General features: G+C 33.0%; 1 protein-coding gene across 4 annotated transcripts in view; it reads left to right on the plus strand.

Annotated features, from left to right (window-relative positions):
• Positions 1-16,143, plus strand: part of TPR (translocated promoter region, nuclear basket protein) — a 64,671-nt gene that overhangs the window by 22,146 nt on the left and 26,382 nt on the right. For 3 of the 4 annotated variants that reach the window (XM_005868502.2, XM_014541446.1, XM_014541447.1), the window contains exons 19-35: positions 347-481; positions 979-1,119; positions 2,036-2,201; positions 3,235-3,401; positions 4,400-4,552; positions 4,955-5,071; positions 6,365-6,568; positions 6,674-6,858; positions 7,256-7,403; positions 9,277-9,414; positions 9,512-9,643; positions 10,347-10,477; positions 11,873-12,083; positions 13,470-13,613; positions 13,973-14,171; positions 15,281-15,486; positions 15,887-15,948. In XM_005868502.2, coding sequence (XP_005868564.1) covers positions 347-481; positions 979-1,119; positions 2,036-2,201; positions 3,235-3,401; positions 4,400-4,552; positions 4,955-5,071; positions 6,365-6,568; positions 6,674-6,858; positions 7,256-7,403; positions 9,277-9,414; positions 9,512-9,643; positions 10,347-10,477; positions 11,873-12,083; positions 13,470-13,613; positions 13,973-14,171; positions 15,281-15,486; positions 15,887-15,948 — 2,639 coding nt within the window. The remainder of the gene's footprint in view (positions 1-346; positions 482-978; positions 1,120-2,035; positions 2,202-3,234; positions 3,402-4,399; positions 4,553-4,954; positions 5,072-6,364; positions 6,569-6,673; positions 6,859-7,255; positions 7,404-9,276; positions 9,415-9,511; positions 9,644-10,346; positions 10,478-11,872; positions 12,084-13,469; positions 13,614-13,972; positions 14,172-15,280; positions 15,487-15,886; positions 15,949-16,143) is intronic. The other variant, XM_005868503.2, reaches the window with a different exon arrangement.

Genomic DNA, 16,143 nt, shown 5'->3' on the forward strand with positions numbered 1-16,143 from the left:
ATAACGTAACGCAAGTAGACTGTAGCATAATTTTGCAGTTGTTCTTTTACTCTGGAATTTATTTTATTTTATTTTTGTATTAAGGTCTGATTTGTTAGGGCAAAGAATTATATGAATTTATGGTAATCACAAGATTTTGTCCTTTGATCTGTTGGTGTTCCCTGCTATTTTTGCTTATTTCAACATATGAAAATAAGTTATTTTTTTTATATAATGAAAAGGTATAGACTCAATTAGCATTAAGAATATGGATTAATGAAGGATCACTTTAATTTTGTAATTGTATTACTGTATTACATTTGACACATTGTTTTCCAACAATTTTTTCATTTGTATTTTCCTCAAGGTAAGAGCAGAAAATTTGAAAAAAGAAAAGGAAATGCTTAAATTGTCAGAAGTTCGTCTGTCTCAGCAAAGAGAGTCTTTGTTAGCTGAACAAAGAGGGCAAAACTTACTGCTAACTAACCTGCAAACAATTCAGGTAACCAAACAAAAAGGCACATAGAGAAAACAATTTTAAAGTTAAATAGTTTTCACATTGTATCTTCTCAGTTTTCGTAATTAGAAAATGTACCCATTTTTATCATGTATTACGATGATCATTGAATTTTGAGGTTTATTAAAATGTGTCAGTATTCTAAATAAAACATGAAAGATCTGAAATTCAGGCAATTGGCAGTTTTGGTATGCAGGTCTGCATGTAGTTTACTTGTTTACAAAATTTAAATGTTTGGTTTTATTTTTTGCTTTAAAACTTAAATAAATCTGAATTACTATTATAATTTTTCCCTTTTTCCCCTATTAAGTAGGTGTTTTAATATGTAAAATGTCAAAATAACTTGGTAAATGTCATAGATCCTAACTTCATGTAGAAATGGGTTGAAATCCTATAATCCCCTATATCCTTTAATTTGTAATGCTTTTGCTTTTTTTTGGCTTTTTTGAAAAGTGTAACAAAAAATGTTTTCTTTGCCTTAGGGAATACTAGAACGATCTGAAACAGAAACCAAACAAAGGCTTAGTAACCAGATAGAAAAACTGGAACATGAGATATCTCATCTAAAAAAGAAGTTGGAAAATGAGGTGGAACAAAGGCATATGCTTACTAGAAATCTAGATGTGAGTCTATCAGGATTCTGAATTTCTGTGGATTTATGTTCAGCAATCAAGCTGGTGTGTGGACACATTGCCATCTCATGTTGAAGCATGGTTTTAACAAGACTTCTTACAAACTCAAGTTTTTCTTGCCTCTTTGTATGCCTAACAATTTTTATTACGTGTCATTCATTATGAATTATACCCTCTTGAGTGCTGGATATTTTTATATTCCTGTAAATCTTGAGCTTTGTTCTCGAACGTTGCTTTTTATGATTATTAGGCCCAAAGCAGTACTTAGTCTAGTATAAATTATTCCACATTACTGAGGTTAGACCTTCCTGAGTACTGCTCCTCGGTGTTCAATGGATTATGAGTTTTTTTAGTCTGGCTACTGGGAAAAGGCATTATTCCTGACTCTGTGGCATAAGGCACTCTGTCTGGTGTCTGTCTGGATGATTTCTTTTTGATGCCTGGGGTAATTTCGCATGCATGTTTCACTGAATATTCAAAAGGGATCCTCTGCAAATCTCCAGGGTATTATCTGTGTAGTTCTCTTCTAATAGTCTGTCTTACGAATTTGAGCTAATTTAGCCTTCTTGTACTCTCAGCTCCGTGTTCTCAATTCAGGGAGTCTGCTGGCCTCTGCCTCATTTCCTTACACTGTGCCATAGCCTGGACACTTAAATCAGTAAACTAGGGAAATTGTAGAGCTAGTCTTTCTTGTGTCCTGTCAACCCACAATTGTGAAATTGTTTTATATGTTGTATCTGTTTTTGTTTCTTTTTTGGGAGGGGGTTTGTTTCAAATGGGAAGGTAAATCTGGTTTCTGTTGCTTACCTTGGCCAGAGTTTTTAAAGTTCTGTACAAAATTTGAACCACTAGTTATTTTAGAACCTAAAAACAGTGTTTGAAGGGTTAATGTATTTTTTCCTTACAGGTTCAACTTTTAGATACAAAGAGGCAGCTGGATACTGAGATAAACCTTCATCTTAGTACAAAAGAACTATTAAAAAATGCTCAGAAGGAAAGTGCTACATTGAAACAGCATCTCAGTAATATGGAAGTCCAGCTCGCTTCTCAGTCCTCACAGAGAACTGGTAAAGGTAACTAAATAATTATACTGGTAATAAAGTATTTCTTAAGAAACATTTGTAACATCTGTCAATAAATAGCCTTTTCTTTGTGGATACTAGCAAAAGAAAAACACACACCTTATTTTATATCTAAATTAATAGATTTGCAGACTTGGAAGGTTCAGAATAGTTCTGCAGGCATCTGACCAAGGTATGCTCTTAGTTTTTTAATTGTCGAAACCATTTATTGACACTTTAAACATATTCTTTTGAGGGCTGATAATTTGAATTTTAAACTCTTTTTTTGAGATGTAGTTACTTGTTAAATCTGTAACTATAAGGGTCATTTACAGAAATAATTGATTTGTTTAGTTTTTCCAGAGCAGTATTCCTAATTTTTGCTTATAATCTCAAGTAAAGATTTGTTAGATTTTGCTTCTCTTTTGGAATACAGCATTTCAAATGCAAAGCCTTTATATTCAGATATTGTTTTTCTATATGGTTTTATTTCTAACGAGAAGAGAAATAAAGAACATAATTGTATATGTGTGTATATATATGTGTGTGTGTTTGTATATAAATATTTAATATGTAATAGTGTACATATGATCATCTAATAGTCCTCTCTTATTGATACCATTTGATAAAAAATAGTTCACTCTGCAATTTTTTCTATTTCCAAGGATTTTAGAATGAAAATTTGGCTAAATGATTTAAGATTTGGTGCTTTACACTAGCAATGTTTAAATAATCAATTGATAATCAGGTAATTCCTTCAAGTAGCTCTTTAGTTAAGTGGAAATATTTTGTATTTTTCTCTTAAATATCTTTTCCTTAATGTTTGTAACAGCAGAGTTCAAACATTTTATTTTTTTTTAAGCATTAACATACTGACAAAATAGCTGTTTTTATTTTGCTATTCAGCATTGTTTGAAATACAATTCGTAGGTAGTTAGGTTTTTCTACATTTGAGCCTTAATCCTAATTTCACAAACTCTTTGATAACAGTTATTTCTTATATCATTTAAAATGTTAACTTTAAGAAAGCTGTTAAATCTTTTAGGTCAGGCTGGCAACAGAGAAGATGTGGATGATCTTCTGAGTCAACTGAGGCAGACAGAAGAGCAGGTGAATGACTTGAAGGAGAGACTCAAAACAAGTGCTAGTAATGTGGAACAGTATCGAGCAATGGTTACTAGTTTAGAAGACTCTCTTAATAAGGAAAAACAGGTATGTACAATTTTGAATTTAATTTGAATGCACTTACTTTTTTTTCCTTTTTAATTTCTTTTTTAAATAGGAGCCTGCTGTGTGTAAGGCACTGTGTGTTAAGAGTGATTTGAACTGACATCCTTACACTTTTACCTCTTAAAAGTGCTTGATTTTAACAAGTGAGATAAAAACAACCCACGGAATTTGTAAAACATGGGAGGGTATAATCGCTATAGGAAAGGTTAAAGATCAGATGTTGATGTGAGTGGGAGGTAAGTAAGTATTTATCTCCTGAACAAGTATGGCTTCACAAAACAGATGGCATTTGTGCACAGCCTTGAAAGTACCATTTGGGTAGTCAAAGAAAGTTATTTTGTAGCAGGAACCCTCAGCCAAGATAAAAAGGCTTCAGATGATGACAGTTTAACAACTAGTGTATTGAATTTGTGAATTTAAACACTGAGGAATCAAATTGTAAGTGTAGTCAGAGAACCAAATGTGAAATGTTTTGAATGTCATATTTTGTAAAATTGCTGTCTCCCCCCCCCCATATTTAACAGCAATAATTTGCTTTAATTAGAAAGATTAATGTGGTAGATTGAAGGATACAAAATTTGTTTTGGAGACTATAGCAATGTTCTAGGGCCAAGTTTTAAAAGATCTTTCTGTGTTTGCGTCATGGAAATCAGAGTATATGCAAGGGGGAATTCTTTTAGTAGTAGAAAGGACAGATTTGGCAAGTGGATATGAGGATTGAGGGAGTAATGAGAATTGGAAATTTCACTTCAAAAGAGAAAAATGGCCAAAAATATCCAAGTTGGAAAGGTAAATAAATTATGCTTATAGTTTTAAATGTTTCTGAACTCTTTAATCAGCATTTGATAGATTTTTTTGTTTAAAAAAAATGGCAAACAATAATTCTAGTACTTTTCAAATTTAGTTTAGATTTGGAAAAAGTAATGTTGAATTTTAAATGTGTCTGATATTTGTTTCCTACTGTTTGCATGATGGTGAAGGTGACAGAAGAAGTGCGTAAGAATATTGAAGTTCGCTTAAAAGAATCAGCTGAATTTCAGACACAGTTGGAAAAGAAGTTGATGGAAGTGGAGAAGGAAAAACAGGAACTTCAGGATGACAAAAGAAAAGCCATAGAGAGCATGGAACAACAGGTAAATGAGGTTATTACCATATTAATCTTTTTGTGTGTATTTGAATTCTTAAAAAGCTCCTTTGTTACAGTTTGGATCATCTCAACAGATATTGATTGAACACATACCCAACAATTTTAGTTTTATGTTTTACTTTGCTCTGTATATATGTTTGTTTTCTTTGAATATTTTAGACTATAGTAGTAAGTATCAGTGCTGCTTTTTAGAAGCCTCTGCCTGAGAACTGATCTTTGCAAGTCTTAATAAGGATGGAATATGGAGCTTCAAAATGTGTACATTATATCAGGCTATAACTTTTAAATTTTGTAAAAAGTCCCTTTTGCTAATTGGGCTTTTAAAAGTCTTTACTATTTTAAAAGTAAGTTTGCAGTTGACTTTGGTTTTAATCTTCTTTTAATTTAGTTATCTGAGTTAAAGAAAACACTCAATACTGTTCAGAATGAAGTACAAGAAGCTCTTCAGAGAGCCAGCACAGCTTTGAGTAATGAACAGCAAGCCAGACGTGACTGTCAGGAACAAGTAAGTGTTGCTCTCGGTATTGATAAGTGAGCTTTGATCCTAGAGAACAGTTCTTGGGCTGTATTAATGCATTTTGGGAATTGGTGAGCCTTACAAAAATATAAGGTTATTTCTACTTTTGTGGAACTTGGACAAAGATCAGCTGAAAAGGATAGATGGAGTCTAAATATAGAGCAATAATTATTAACAAAACACTCTTGATAAATGGGAAAAATTAAAGATAAGAGTAGATTAAATGTGTACTTGCTCTCATTTCTTTCTTTTTTTTTATTATTGCAGTCCACTAGTTCTGATTATAACTGTGTATTATAGACAAGATGGTTAGAGATACTTTTTTCAGCAAAACATTTTAATATATTATTGAGGTTACAGATTTTTGTACACCACTTTTTAAAGATTATTTTTATTAATTTTTAGAGAGAGAGGAGGGAGAAAGGGAGCGAGAAAGAGGAAAATCAATGTAAGAGCAGAAAATTGATCGGCTGCCTCCCCCACTGGAGATTGAGCCAGCAACCTTTTGGTTCACGAGACGGAGCCCAATGATCTGAGACCAGTGAGGGCACACACCACTCTTTATAAAGATTAAAAAATACAAAATCACATTATTTGCTTTAAGTATATGTATACACATGCATATGTGGTGAAGCTTTTTATTATTTTTTTATGAACAAAAATTGATAAAACAATTCAGCGTAATGGGGATTATTAAAATAGTAGGATGGGAAACGAATATCTGCAAGAGTATTACTAACGTTCTCATTTTTAAGTTCATTGGTATATTAGTAACTATTTGGTTACTATTCTTTATTGCTTACATGTACATAGCATGTGTGTGTTTTTTAATTACTTTAAACAATGCAACACGAGAAAATGCTTCAAAGGTAAATTAGACAAAAATGAATTGTCCTTGGCTTAATGCCAAACAGTAACATTGGAAGTTAAAATCAGGGACTGTATCTATAATTCAGTTTTCAAATTAATTTTTTATTTCTTTTTGATCACTTTAAGTTTTTTTGTGTGTGTGCATGTATTTTACATAAGTGAGTTATATTTAGCTTTTACTTTATAAAATTTGTTCCAAATTGCTACATAGTCCTCATAATTTTCATTTGGACCAGTTCTTTAATATTTCATTAAATGGATAAGAGTATAACTTTTAATTATTCCATTTTGGTGCATTTATATCATCTCCACTTTTATTATTTTAAATAGTGCAATGTGCATCTTTTCTTTTGTACTAACCAGCTTTGGCTATTTAATCTTTTGTGTCAATGGTGGAATAATTTCTTACAGGCTAAAATAGCTGTAGAAGCTCAGAATAAGTATGAAAGAGAACTGATGCTCCATGCTGCTGATGTTGAAGCTCTACAAGCTGCCAAGGAACAAGTTTCCAAAATGGCCTCAGTTCGTCAGCATTTGGAAGAAACAACCCAGAAAGCAGAATCACAGTTGTTGGAGTGTAAAGCATCTTGGGAGGAAAGAGAGAGAGTGTTAAAGGTATTACTGCACATCATAATAGAATGTCCAGAAGGATTGAAAGTGGGTTTTTCTTTTTAACATGCGTGGGAAAATCTGCTATAATGACAGAGTCTTGGCTTACAGGATGAAGTTTCCAAGCGTGTGTCTCGCTGTGAAGATCTAGAGAAACAAAACAGATTACTTCACGATCAGATTGAAAAATTAAGTGACAAGGTCGTTGCCTCTATGAAGGAAGGTGTACAAGGTCCGCTGAATGTATCTTTTAGTGAAGAAGGAAAATCTCAAGAACAAATTTTAGAAATTCTCAGGTAAACCAAAAATATTCTTAATGCTTTATTTCTGTGGTCAACTATGAAATGTAATACAAATATATAAATTAGAGAAGTGGTATAAAGCTCATACCGTCTCTTGGCCAACAAACCCACTGCCACTCACATAGAGGTTACTTGACATATGCTAATTTAAATAAATGGCTTTAAGTTGAATTTAATAGTAAGAATTTGGGTTCTTTGAAAAACTAAATGCCTTTCAAATCATTTCAAAGATATACAAAGCCACTATCTATAATAAATGTCATTACTTATTAAATCACTATGTAAAAATAGTTATTAAAGTGAATGGACCTTGGGTCATATTAAAATTACCCAAGTTTTAAAATTTTGCTGTCATTTTTTTATTCAAATAAAATCTTATATATTCTTGTAGATTTATACGAAGAGAGAAAGAAATCGCTGAAACGAGGTTTGAGGTGGCTCAAGTTGAGAGTCTGCGTTATCGACAAAGGGTTGAACTTTTAGAAAGAGAGCTGCAGGAACTCCAGGATAGTCTAAATGCTGAAAGGGAGAAAGTCCAGGTATGTATCCCAAGTTTTAAGAAAGCAGTTGTTAAATCAATGTCATTTTAGTTTCTGATTACAAAAAATTTAATTTGAAATGCATGTTTTTCTTAAACTCAATTTATTAAACATTATTAGACAGTGATATAGTATAGTGGTAAGACACTAGTGTTAACCAGACTGCCGGGTTTCAAATTCTAGCTTTATGTCATTAGATGTGTGCCTTGAGTACACTGTTTAACATCCTTACTCTTAAATTTCCTTATTTAAATAATGAGATGATAATAATGATGAGGATTAAGTGAGTTGGTGCACATGAATCATTAAGAATCGTGTCTGGTGCGTAATAAGTGCTTAAATTTCAGTTACCTTAATTTTAGTTATCATTATATATGCATTTGGACAGTTATTCTAGGATGACATGGATTGAAACTGCTACAGAATAGTTTTTCCTCAGCAAAGGAGCAAAACAATAGTAATAATTATCAAACAAAGAAAGGAAAAGAAGATGCTATATATAGTAAATGGATGGTCACAACACAAGCTAGACTCCTTAACCCTCACTAACACCCAAAAACTTATTGCATGACCTTATTGTGAGGAGATGCATTAATACAGCTGGCGCCAACCAGTGGTCACTGAGATCCAAAAGGTGGGTGACTGCTGCATTAATATATAACCGCACATCTGGAAGGAAGGGAATTAAGGCCTGGAATCATTTATCATCTGTTAACTGATAGGTAGTTGGAATGACTGCTAGAGAGAAACCATTGACATGGGAAAGTGAATAGATTTATGGATTTATGTTTTCACACAGAAATTAAAAGTTCCAGAATTACCTCATGTTGAGAAAACAGTCCAAATTCAAATAGATCCCATCATAGAAATAATAAACAGACCTTCTGATTCAGTAGAGTTAACACTTGGAGGAAAGTGGCAGAATCAGTGTTTCTAAAAAAGATTGCATATTGTCTCCTTCTCTGCTGCTGCTTCCTTTGCTGTTCCTTTGGTCTATAGAAATGCAAACAATACTAGAAAATGTCCGGCCCACAAACAACTTCAGAGGGGAAAAACCAATTCTTACATACAGTAGGAAGAAAGTGAAGAAGTAAAACATTATATCAAAAGTAATAGAATATCTATCCACTATGAACACTGTAGCATGGCAACCATGAGCCATAGCTTTAAAAATGGTTAGGGAATAAGGTAACACATGTAAAAGATGGATAATTACCCCCAATGAGAACAGGATAAAAATTCTTTACAGTTCAGTAAATACTTAGTAAAAGTGCTCAAAACCAAAGTGATGAAACAACTGAATGAAATGAAAAAATTTCTGAGCAAAGGGCAGAGGGAAAGGACCAAAATAACATTATTTTAAAACTTAATAAACTAGAGGCCCGATGTACGAAATTCATGCAAGAGTAGGCCTTCGCAACTGCAGGCCACTGCCTCGATCCCTCCCTCCCAGCCGCAGGGGGCTGCCTCGATCCCTGGGCTAGCCCCAGCTTCATCTGGAAGGACATCCAGATGGTCTCAGACGTTTGGTCGATTTGCATATTATGCTTTTATTACAGATTTTGTATACCAAGAAAAAATATATATATAGAAAGAGATCTGGAGTACTGTTTTACCTAAGGGTAAAATGGATTATTTGTTGGTGGGGTTTGTTGTATCTCTTTACTTACATCTTTGTGATTTCTTGCATTTGTTTAAAGTCTTTGTAGTAAGCAGGCATCACAGAAAAATAAACATGTAAAACTTTCAAAAATTTTAGTTTTAAAACGACATAATTCTCACTTTTTGTAGGGGGAAGATTAGAACTGGTAAGAAAAGGTAGATCTTTACCTATTGTTAGATGTTGGTGTATACATGTCTTTGAAATCTTTAGGTGACTGCAAAAACAATGGCCCAACATGAAGAACTGATGAAGAAAACTGAAACAATGAACGTAGTTATGGAGACCAATAAGATGCTAAGAGAAGAAAAGGAGAGGCTAGAGCAGGATTTACAGCAGATGCAAGCAAAGGTTTGTAACTTACTAATCAGGAGTGGAGGCATGCTGTTTTTATTAAATTATGAATTTTTACGTAAGGTGTTAAAAAATAAATTGGCATTATTTTCAGGTGAGGAAACTGGAGTTAGATATTTTACCCTTACAAGAAGCAAATGCTGAGCTAAGTGAGAAAAGTGGTATGTTGCAAGCAGAGAAGAAGTTATTAGAAGAAGATGTCAAACGTTGGAAAGCACGTAACCAGGTAAATGCAATTAAACCTATTCCAACACATGGAAACATTGTTTTTATTAAATAGGGTAAAATTTAAGGGGATAAATTATTTGAAGAACTAGCAAAAGTTACTGTATTTAATAGTGAAAGTTGAATATGCTACATGTGTAAAGCAGCAGTTCACCCATCATCTGGTACCTAGAAAATGTTCTAGAATGGTAACCAATATCTGAATAGGACTGTAGAATTTAAGAGCCCGTTTAATCTTCATTTTTCTTAATCACACAAGTAATCTGAAAAGTCAAGAAAGGAGGATGATCTACCCAAGTCTACATATATTTCTATTAAACTGTGCTACCTTCTGTCCTATTTAATTAGTTATATTTGATTTTTTCCTAGATTATAATGCATTAGAAACATTTTTTTCCTTATAAATGTCACTTTAATGAAAAAGGTGTTTAATGTTAAAAGCTTGTAGATTTTTTTCTTTATTTGGTTCCATTGTAACTATTCTGAAATTTTCATTTGCAACTATGAAAATACATTTCCCTTTCTATTTTGGCTAGACGTTTTAGCTAAACCAACTAAAGCTTTGATCTTCATTATCTTGCAGTTTGGTGATTTATTATTGTGTATGGAAGACACCTAATGTAAACATAATTAAGTATTCTGTTATATAGCACATTGGTTTGATAAAACCTATAAAGCTATGTTATTCATTTTTGCCATTTTAGCATCTAATAAATCAACAGAAAGATCCAGATACTGAAGAGTATCGGAAGCTCCTTTCTGAAAAGGAAGTTCACACTAAGCGCATTCAACAGTTAACTGAAGAAATTGGGAGACTTAAAGCTGAGATTGCAAGGTATAAGGAAGAAGCCTTAAATTGTATATAATACATGAACTCAAAGAAGTCTATTTCTGCTCTTTATAAGGCTCCCCAAGTGCTTCCTGATTTAAAAAGAATGGAAAGTACTAGAGCAGTGATGACACGCGTGTCAGAGGTGACACGCGAACTCATTTTTTTGGTTGATTTTTCTTTGTTAAATGGCATTTAAATATATAAAATATCAAAAATATGTCCTTGTTTTACTATGGTAGCAAATATCAAAAAATTTCTATATGTGACACGGCACCAGAGTTAAGTTAGGGTTTTTCAAAATGCTGACACGCCGAGCTCAAAAGGTTCGCCATCACTGTACTAGAGCCTTTACTTTCCCTTTATTATTTTAAGGAGCCAAGCAAGCAGTGATTTACTTTATGCCTTCATATATGAATTATTTCTATATTTTATGACTTTTTAAAAAACTACACAGTTATGAGTCTAAAGCTAAATGTGGTTTATTTTCTAAGCCAAAATAACTTATAAATAGGTTTTTATTTTTTCTTTGGTTAGAATATATTTATGTACCTATTTTGGAAAGATTTTAATGAAGTATTTACATAAAATTTTAAAATGAATTTATATTGTCCTTAAAGATAAGTTGAATATTAAAATTAATGTTTCTGGTTTACATTTTAAAGGATTTAATGTCAGTTGTCCATGTCATAATCTCTATTTATATAATGCTGGGTAGCTTACAAATTTTTGTCACATGTATTTTTTACTTGTTTTATAACAGTAGTCCAGCATTGTATTTCTTCAATAATATTACTTAATTTTAAAAATGAGAAAGCTAAAAATTCAGAAAGGTATCTACGTTTGCAGAGTTAATAGTTGTTAAACCCATGCTCTTAATTCAGGGGCATCTGATTTAAGTTAAGTTTATGCTGAAGTACAGGGTTTGGCAAACTTTAACCCACAGATCTGTTTGGTATGGCCTATGAGCTAAGGATGATTTTTACATTTTAAAGCATTTTTTGAAAGGAAGAACAGGTGACAAAGTCTGTATGTATGTGGTCTACAAAACTTAACGTTTACTCAACACCCGATCAAGTGGAGTCAATTTTGCTATCAGGCAAATGTGGATTATAATCTGCGTACCAACACTTAATTACGATGTGAAATTGTGCATGTTACTTGACCACTTACAACTCAGTTTTTCTCATTTTAACATGGGAATGTATGGCTATCTAATAAGCAAATAAGATCTTTATAAAGGATCACAGATTATAAATGAAGTATCTTTTGAAGTATGTGTGGAGTTTTTAAAAGATTTTAAATGAAAATCTTACTAAAGCAATACAAACAATAAAAAGTGTAAAATTAAAGGATTTTAAAACGAGTCTCATATACTTAGTCTTTAATTATTTTTTTTAGATCAAATGCATCTTTGACTAACAATCAGAACTTAATCCAGAGTCTAAAGGAAGATTTAAATAAAATAAGAACTGAAAAAGAAAGTATCCAGAAGGACTTAGATGCCAAAATAATTGATATCCAAGAAAAGGTCAAAACTATTACTCAGGTCAAGAAAATTGGACGTAGGTACAAGACTCAATATGAAGAACTCAAAGCACAACAGGATAAGGTATTTTGAAGTGATTTTTTTTTTATTATATGTATATGTTCACACGTATGTATATATATGTATAATACATAAAATATTTTTTTAATATATTTTATTGATTTTTTACAGAGAGGAAGGGAGAGAGATAGAGAGAGTTAGAAACATCGATGAGAGAGAAACATCGATCAGCTGCCTCCTGCACATCTCTCACTGGGGATGTGCCCTCAACCCAGGTACATGCCCTTGACCGGAATCGAACCTGGGACCTTTCAGTCCACAGGCCGACGCTCTATCCACTGAGCCAAACCGGTTTCGGCGATAAAATATTTCTTGACATACAATTTTGATGTACACAATTTTATATATCAGGATTACATATAAAAATCTTATTCATAATTTTGATTATTGGTTTTTAGGTCCTAAATTTTCATATAAGCTAATTTATGATACTGTTATTTAAAATTAGTTCTTTAATATGTCCCAAAATGCACTATAAATTCATAAAGAAATTTTAATAAATGAGGTATTTTAGATCAATTTTCCTATTTCAAATATTGTCCCTTTTCCAAAGTATGTTCTCAAAACTCATTGCTGACTAAAATCATGTATATCAAAAAATGATAGTTCTTTATAATTAGGCTGTGTTGTAGTTTTATTTACTTATTAAAATAACTTTTTTTTATCCTCACCTGAGGATATGTTTTTATTGATTTTAGAGAGAGAGGAGGGGAGAGGAGAGAGAGAAAGAGGGAAACGTTGATGAGAGAGAAACATCAATCGGTCTCCTCCTATACCCACATTTGCACCCTGGCTGGGATGGAACCAACAACCTGGGTATGTGCCCTGGCCAGAAATCAAACCTGCAACCTTTCCTTGTGTGGGACGATGCTCCAACCAACTGAGCCACACCAGTCAGGGGTGGCTGTTTTATAGTTTTAAATAAGTAGTCAATATTAACCACCTATCTAAAATAATTTTTAAATCCTTGTTATATTTTGAATCTGCATTTTGTTTTTAATTCCCAAAGATAAAGAACTGTATACTGACTTAATGACATATTTCACATATGTTAGATTAGAAAATATATAAAGGAAAAAATCCAAAATTCTTACCGCTCAGTGTTAACCACTGTAAATACACTTGTGAGAAATTTGTCATTCCAAATAATTTTATGTTAATGCATCATTGTCCTGATTTGCTGGTTAATACTCAGTTTTGTGGAAAACCCTAAACTATTTAATTAATAATTTACTTTTGGACACTAAAGTTGTTCTATTGGAAATTCATTTATGAGTACGCTTAAATTTCTTTGCATAATTAGTTTTCTTAGATAAACTTGCAAAGTGGGATTACTGAATATAAATGTGGGACTGGAGTATATTATGACTGTTTACTATATTATATTAGATCATGGAGTCCTCAGCTCAGTCTTCTGGAGACCATCAGGAACAGCATGTCTCAATCCAGGAAATGCAGGAGCTCAAAGAAACACTTAACCAAGCTGAAACAAAGTCAAAATCACTTGAGAGTCAAGTAGAGAATCTGCAGAAGGTATGAGTGTGAAATAGTAGAAGGTGCACGTCCCAATTTTTTCCTTGTTGAATACCTAAAGAAACAATGCAATATTATTCAGTCATAAAAAGGAATTTTAGAAAGAAATATATCTTAAACACTGACACTTTCTCATCATATGGATGTGTATTTTATCCTTTTTACTTTGAATAACTCATGTATGAAAGTAGTATCAAATTATCTTCAAGTGTTCACTTACTTGGTTTGACCAGCATTTTATATTTATACTTCCATTTAACCTAAAGCAAAATAATGTTTTACATTTTAAGTCTGTAGTCCATACAGTTTATATTGATTTGATTGCTTTACCTAGTAAATACTTGGTTTTCCTTTAAAAGACATTATCTGAAAAAGAGACAGAAGCAAGAAATCTCCAGGAACAGACTGGGCAGCTTCAATCCGAACTTGCACGACTTCGTCAGGATCTTCAAGATAGAACCACACAGGAAGAGCAGCTCCGGCAGCAGATAACTGAAAAAGAAGAAAAGACAAGAAAGGCTATTGTAGCAGCAAAATCAAAGATTGCACATTTAGCTGGTAAATTACTATATATATTAGGTTTCTTTAGTTAAACACAAGATAAGAGCAATCTTAATTTTTAAGTGATGAGGATGTCCTTGATATAGAAAGTCTTTCTTGTTAACTGGTAATGGATAGGGAGTACTGCTATCTTTCTGCTTTAGTGTGTAACTGTTATGACCTTTTGGTGGAGATCCTTTGGGGCCACTGTATTGTCCTAAGGCCCTCTGTAAACTCCTAGACAGCATTGGATCTTACCAGCCCAGGGATTTTTCTGTGCCTCACTTCACTGAGGACCCCTCTAGTATAGCTCTTCAGGGAAAATACCATGTCAAAATATCTCAAGTTAAGGAGGAGCCCTATGTTGCAATACACGGGGTCTTTCTGTGCCTTGCTTGCCAGACTGCTTAGTAGGTAAATAAAATGTCAAATTAGTTAGGTTTTATTATGAGCAATTTTTTTAATCTCTAAGATAGTGTCCCAGCAACAAATAAGATAAAAAAATAGTTAATTATTTTTTAGCATATACAATAGGTTATATGAAATGAAAGTTTTGCAGTTTATAATTGTACTTAACACATTGAAAATTTTTTTTAATATCTTACTGATTTTTTAACAGAGAGGAGGGGAGAGCGATAGAGAGTTAGAAACATCGATGAGAGAGAAACATTGATCAGCTGCCTCCTGCACACCTCCTATTGGGGATGTGCCCGCAACCAAGGTACATGCCCTTGACTGGAATCAAACCTGGAACCTTTCAGTCCGCAGGCTGACGCTCTATCCACTGAGCCAAACCGGTTAGGCCACATTGAAATATTAATGGCCATATAAAAGGACTTTTGCTGGCTATAGTTTATGGTGGATCCTTTATATTTTTGAGATCTTTGCTAGGAAGAGTAACATGTTTTTTATATTGGAATAAGTATATTTTATACTGGAGTAATAAATACAGATATGTTTAGAATTTTTGCCTGTTGAGATGTATGTATATCAGAATTATTGTAAATGTAAAAGTTTAGGAATAGAATCTTACTAGTATATGACCTTTGATTATCTATTAAGCACTTAAATATTCTTTATTTTCAGTGTTTGGAATAATATTAATAGAATCACGATTACTTCTTTAGGTGTAAAAGAGCAGCTAACTAAAGAAAATGAGGAGCTTAAACAAAGGAACGGAGCTTTAGATCAGCAGAAAGATGAATTAGATGTTCGTATGACTGCTCTTAAGTCCCAATATGAAGGTCGAATTAGTCGCTTGGAAAGAGAACTCAGGGAGCATCAAGAGAGGCACCTTGAGCAGAGAGATGAGCCTCAAGAACCTACTAATAAGGTGATTATCTAATTCTGTACATTTTACTTGAAGGTACCTGGTGATTGAGGAGCCCTTAGAGTGATTTTTAGCTAAACCAAGAATACAGAGAGTATTAACAAAAGTAAAACATTCTGATGACATTTTTTAGTACAGCGGTTCTCAACCTGTGGGTCGCAACCCCTTTGGCGGCCGAACAACCCTTTCACAGGGGTCGCCTAAGACCATCCTGCATATCAGATATTTACATTACGATTCATAACAGTAGCAACATTACAGTTATGAAGTAGCAACGAAAATAATTTTATGGTTGGGTCACAACATGAGGAACTGTATTTAAAGGGCCAGAAGGTTGAGAACCACTGGTTTAGTGGAATCTTGTGGGATAGGCACAGTAATCCATAGTCTTCTTTTTGTATAGGTCCCAGAACAGCAAAGACAGATAACACTGAAAACAACTCCAGCTTCTGGTGAAAGAGGAATGTGAGTTTTAATCTTTTTATAGTCTATCTGTTTTTCTTTTAAAGTTCAGGAAAGATTTGGTGATCTTTGGGGAGAAAAACAAATCTGTATCTATTAGAAAAGTATGTTCCATTAGGTAGAGCTTTGTGACAAAGAAAACATCTTTCATCTTTTAGTTTGTAATTGACATCTAAGATAGGCTACCAATTTTCCCTG

The sequence above is a fragment of the Myotis brandtii genome, unplaced genomic scaffold (genome assembly GCF_000412655.1).
Source record: "Myotis brandtii unplaced genomic scaffold, ASM41265v1 scaffold270, whole genome shotgun sequence".
NCBI lineage: Eukaryota > Metazoa > Chordata > Mammalia > Chiroptera > Vespertilionidae > Myotis > Myotis brandtii.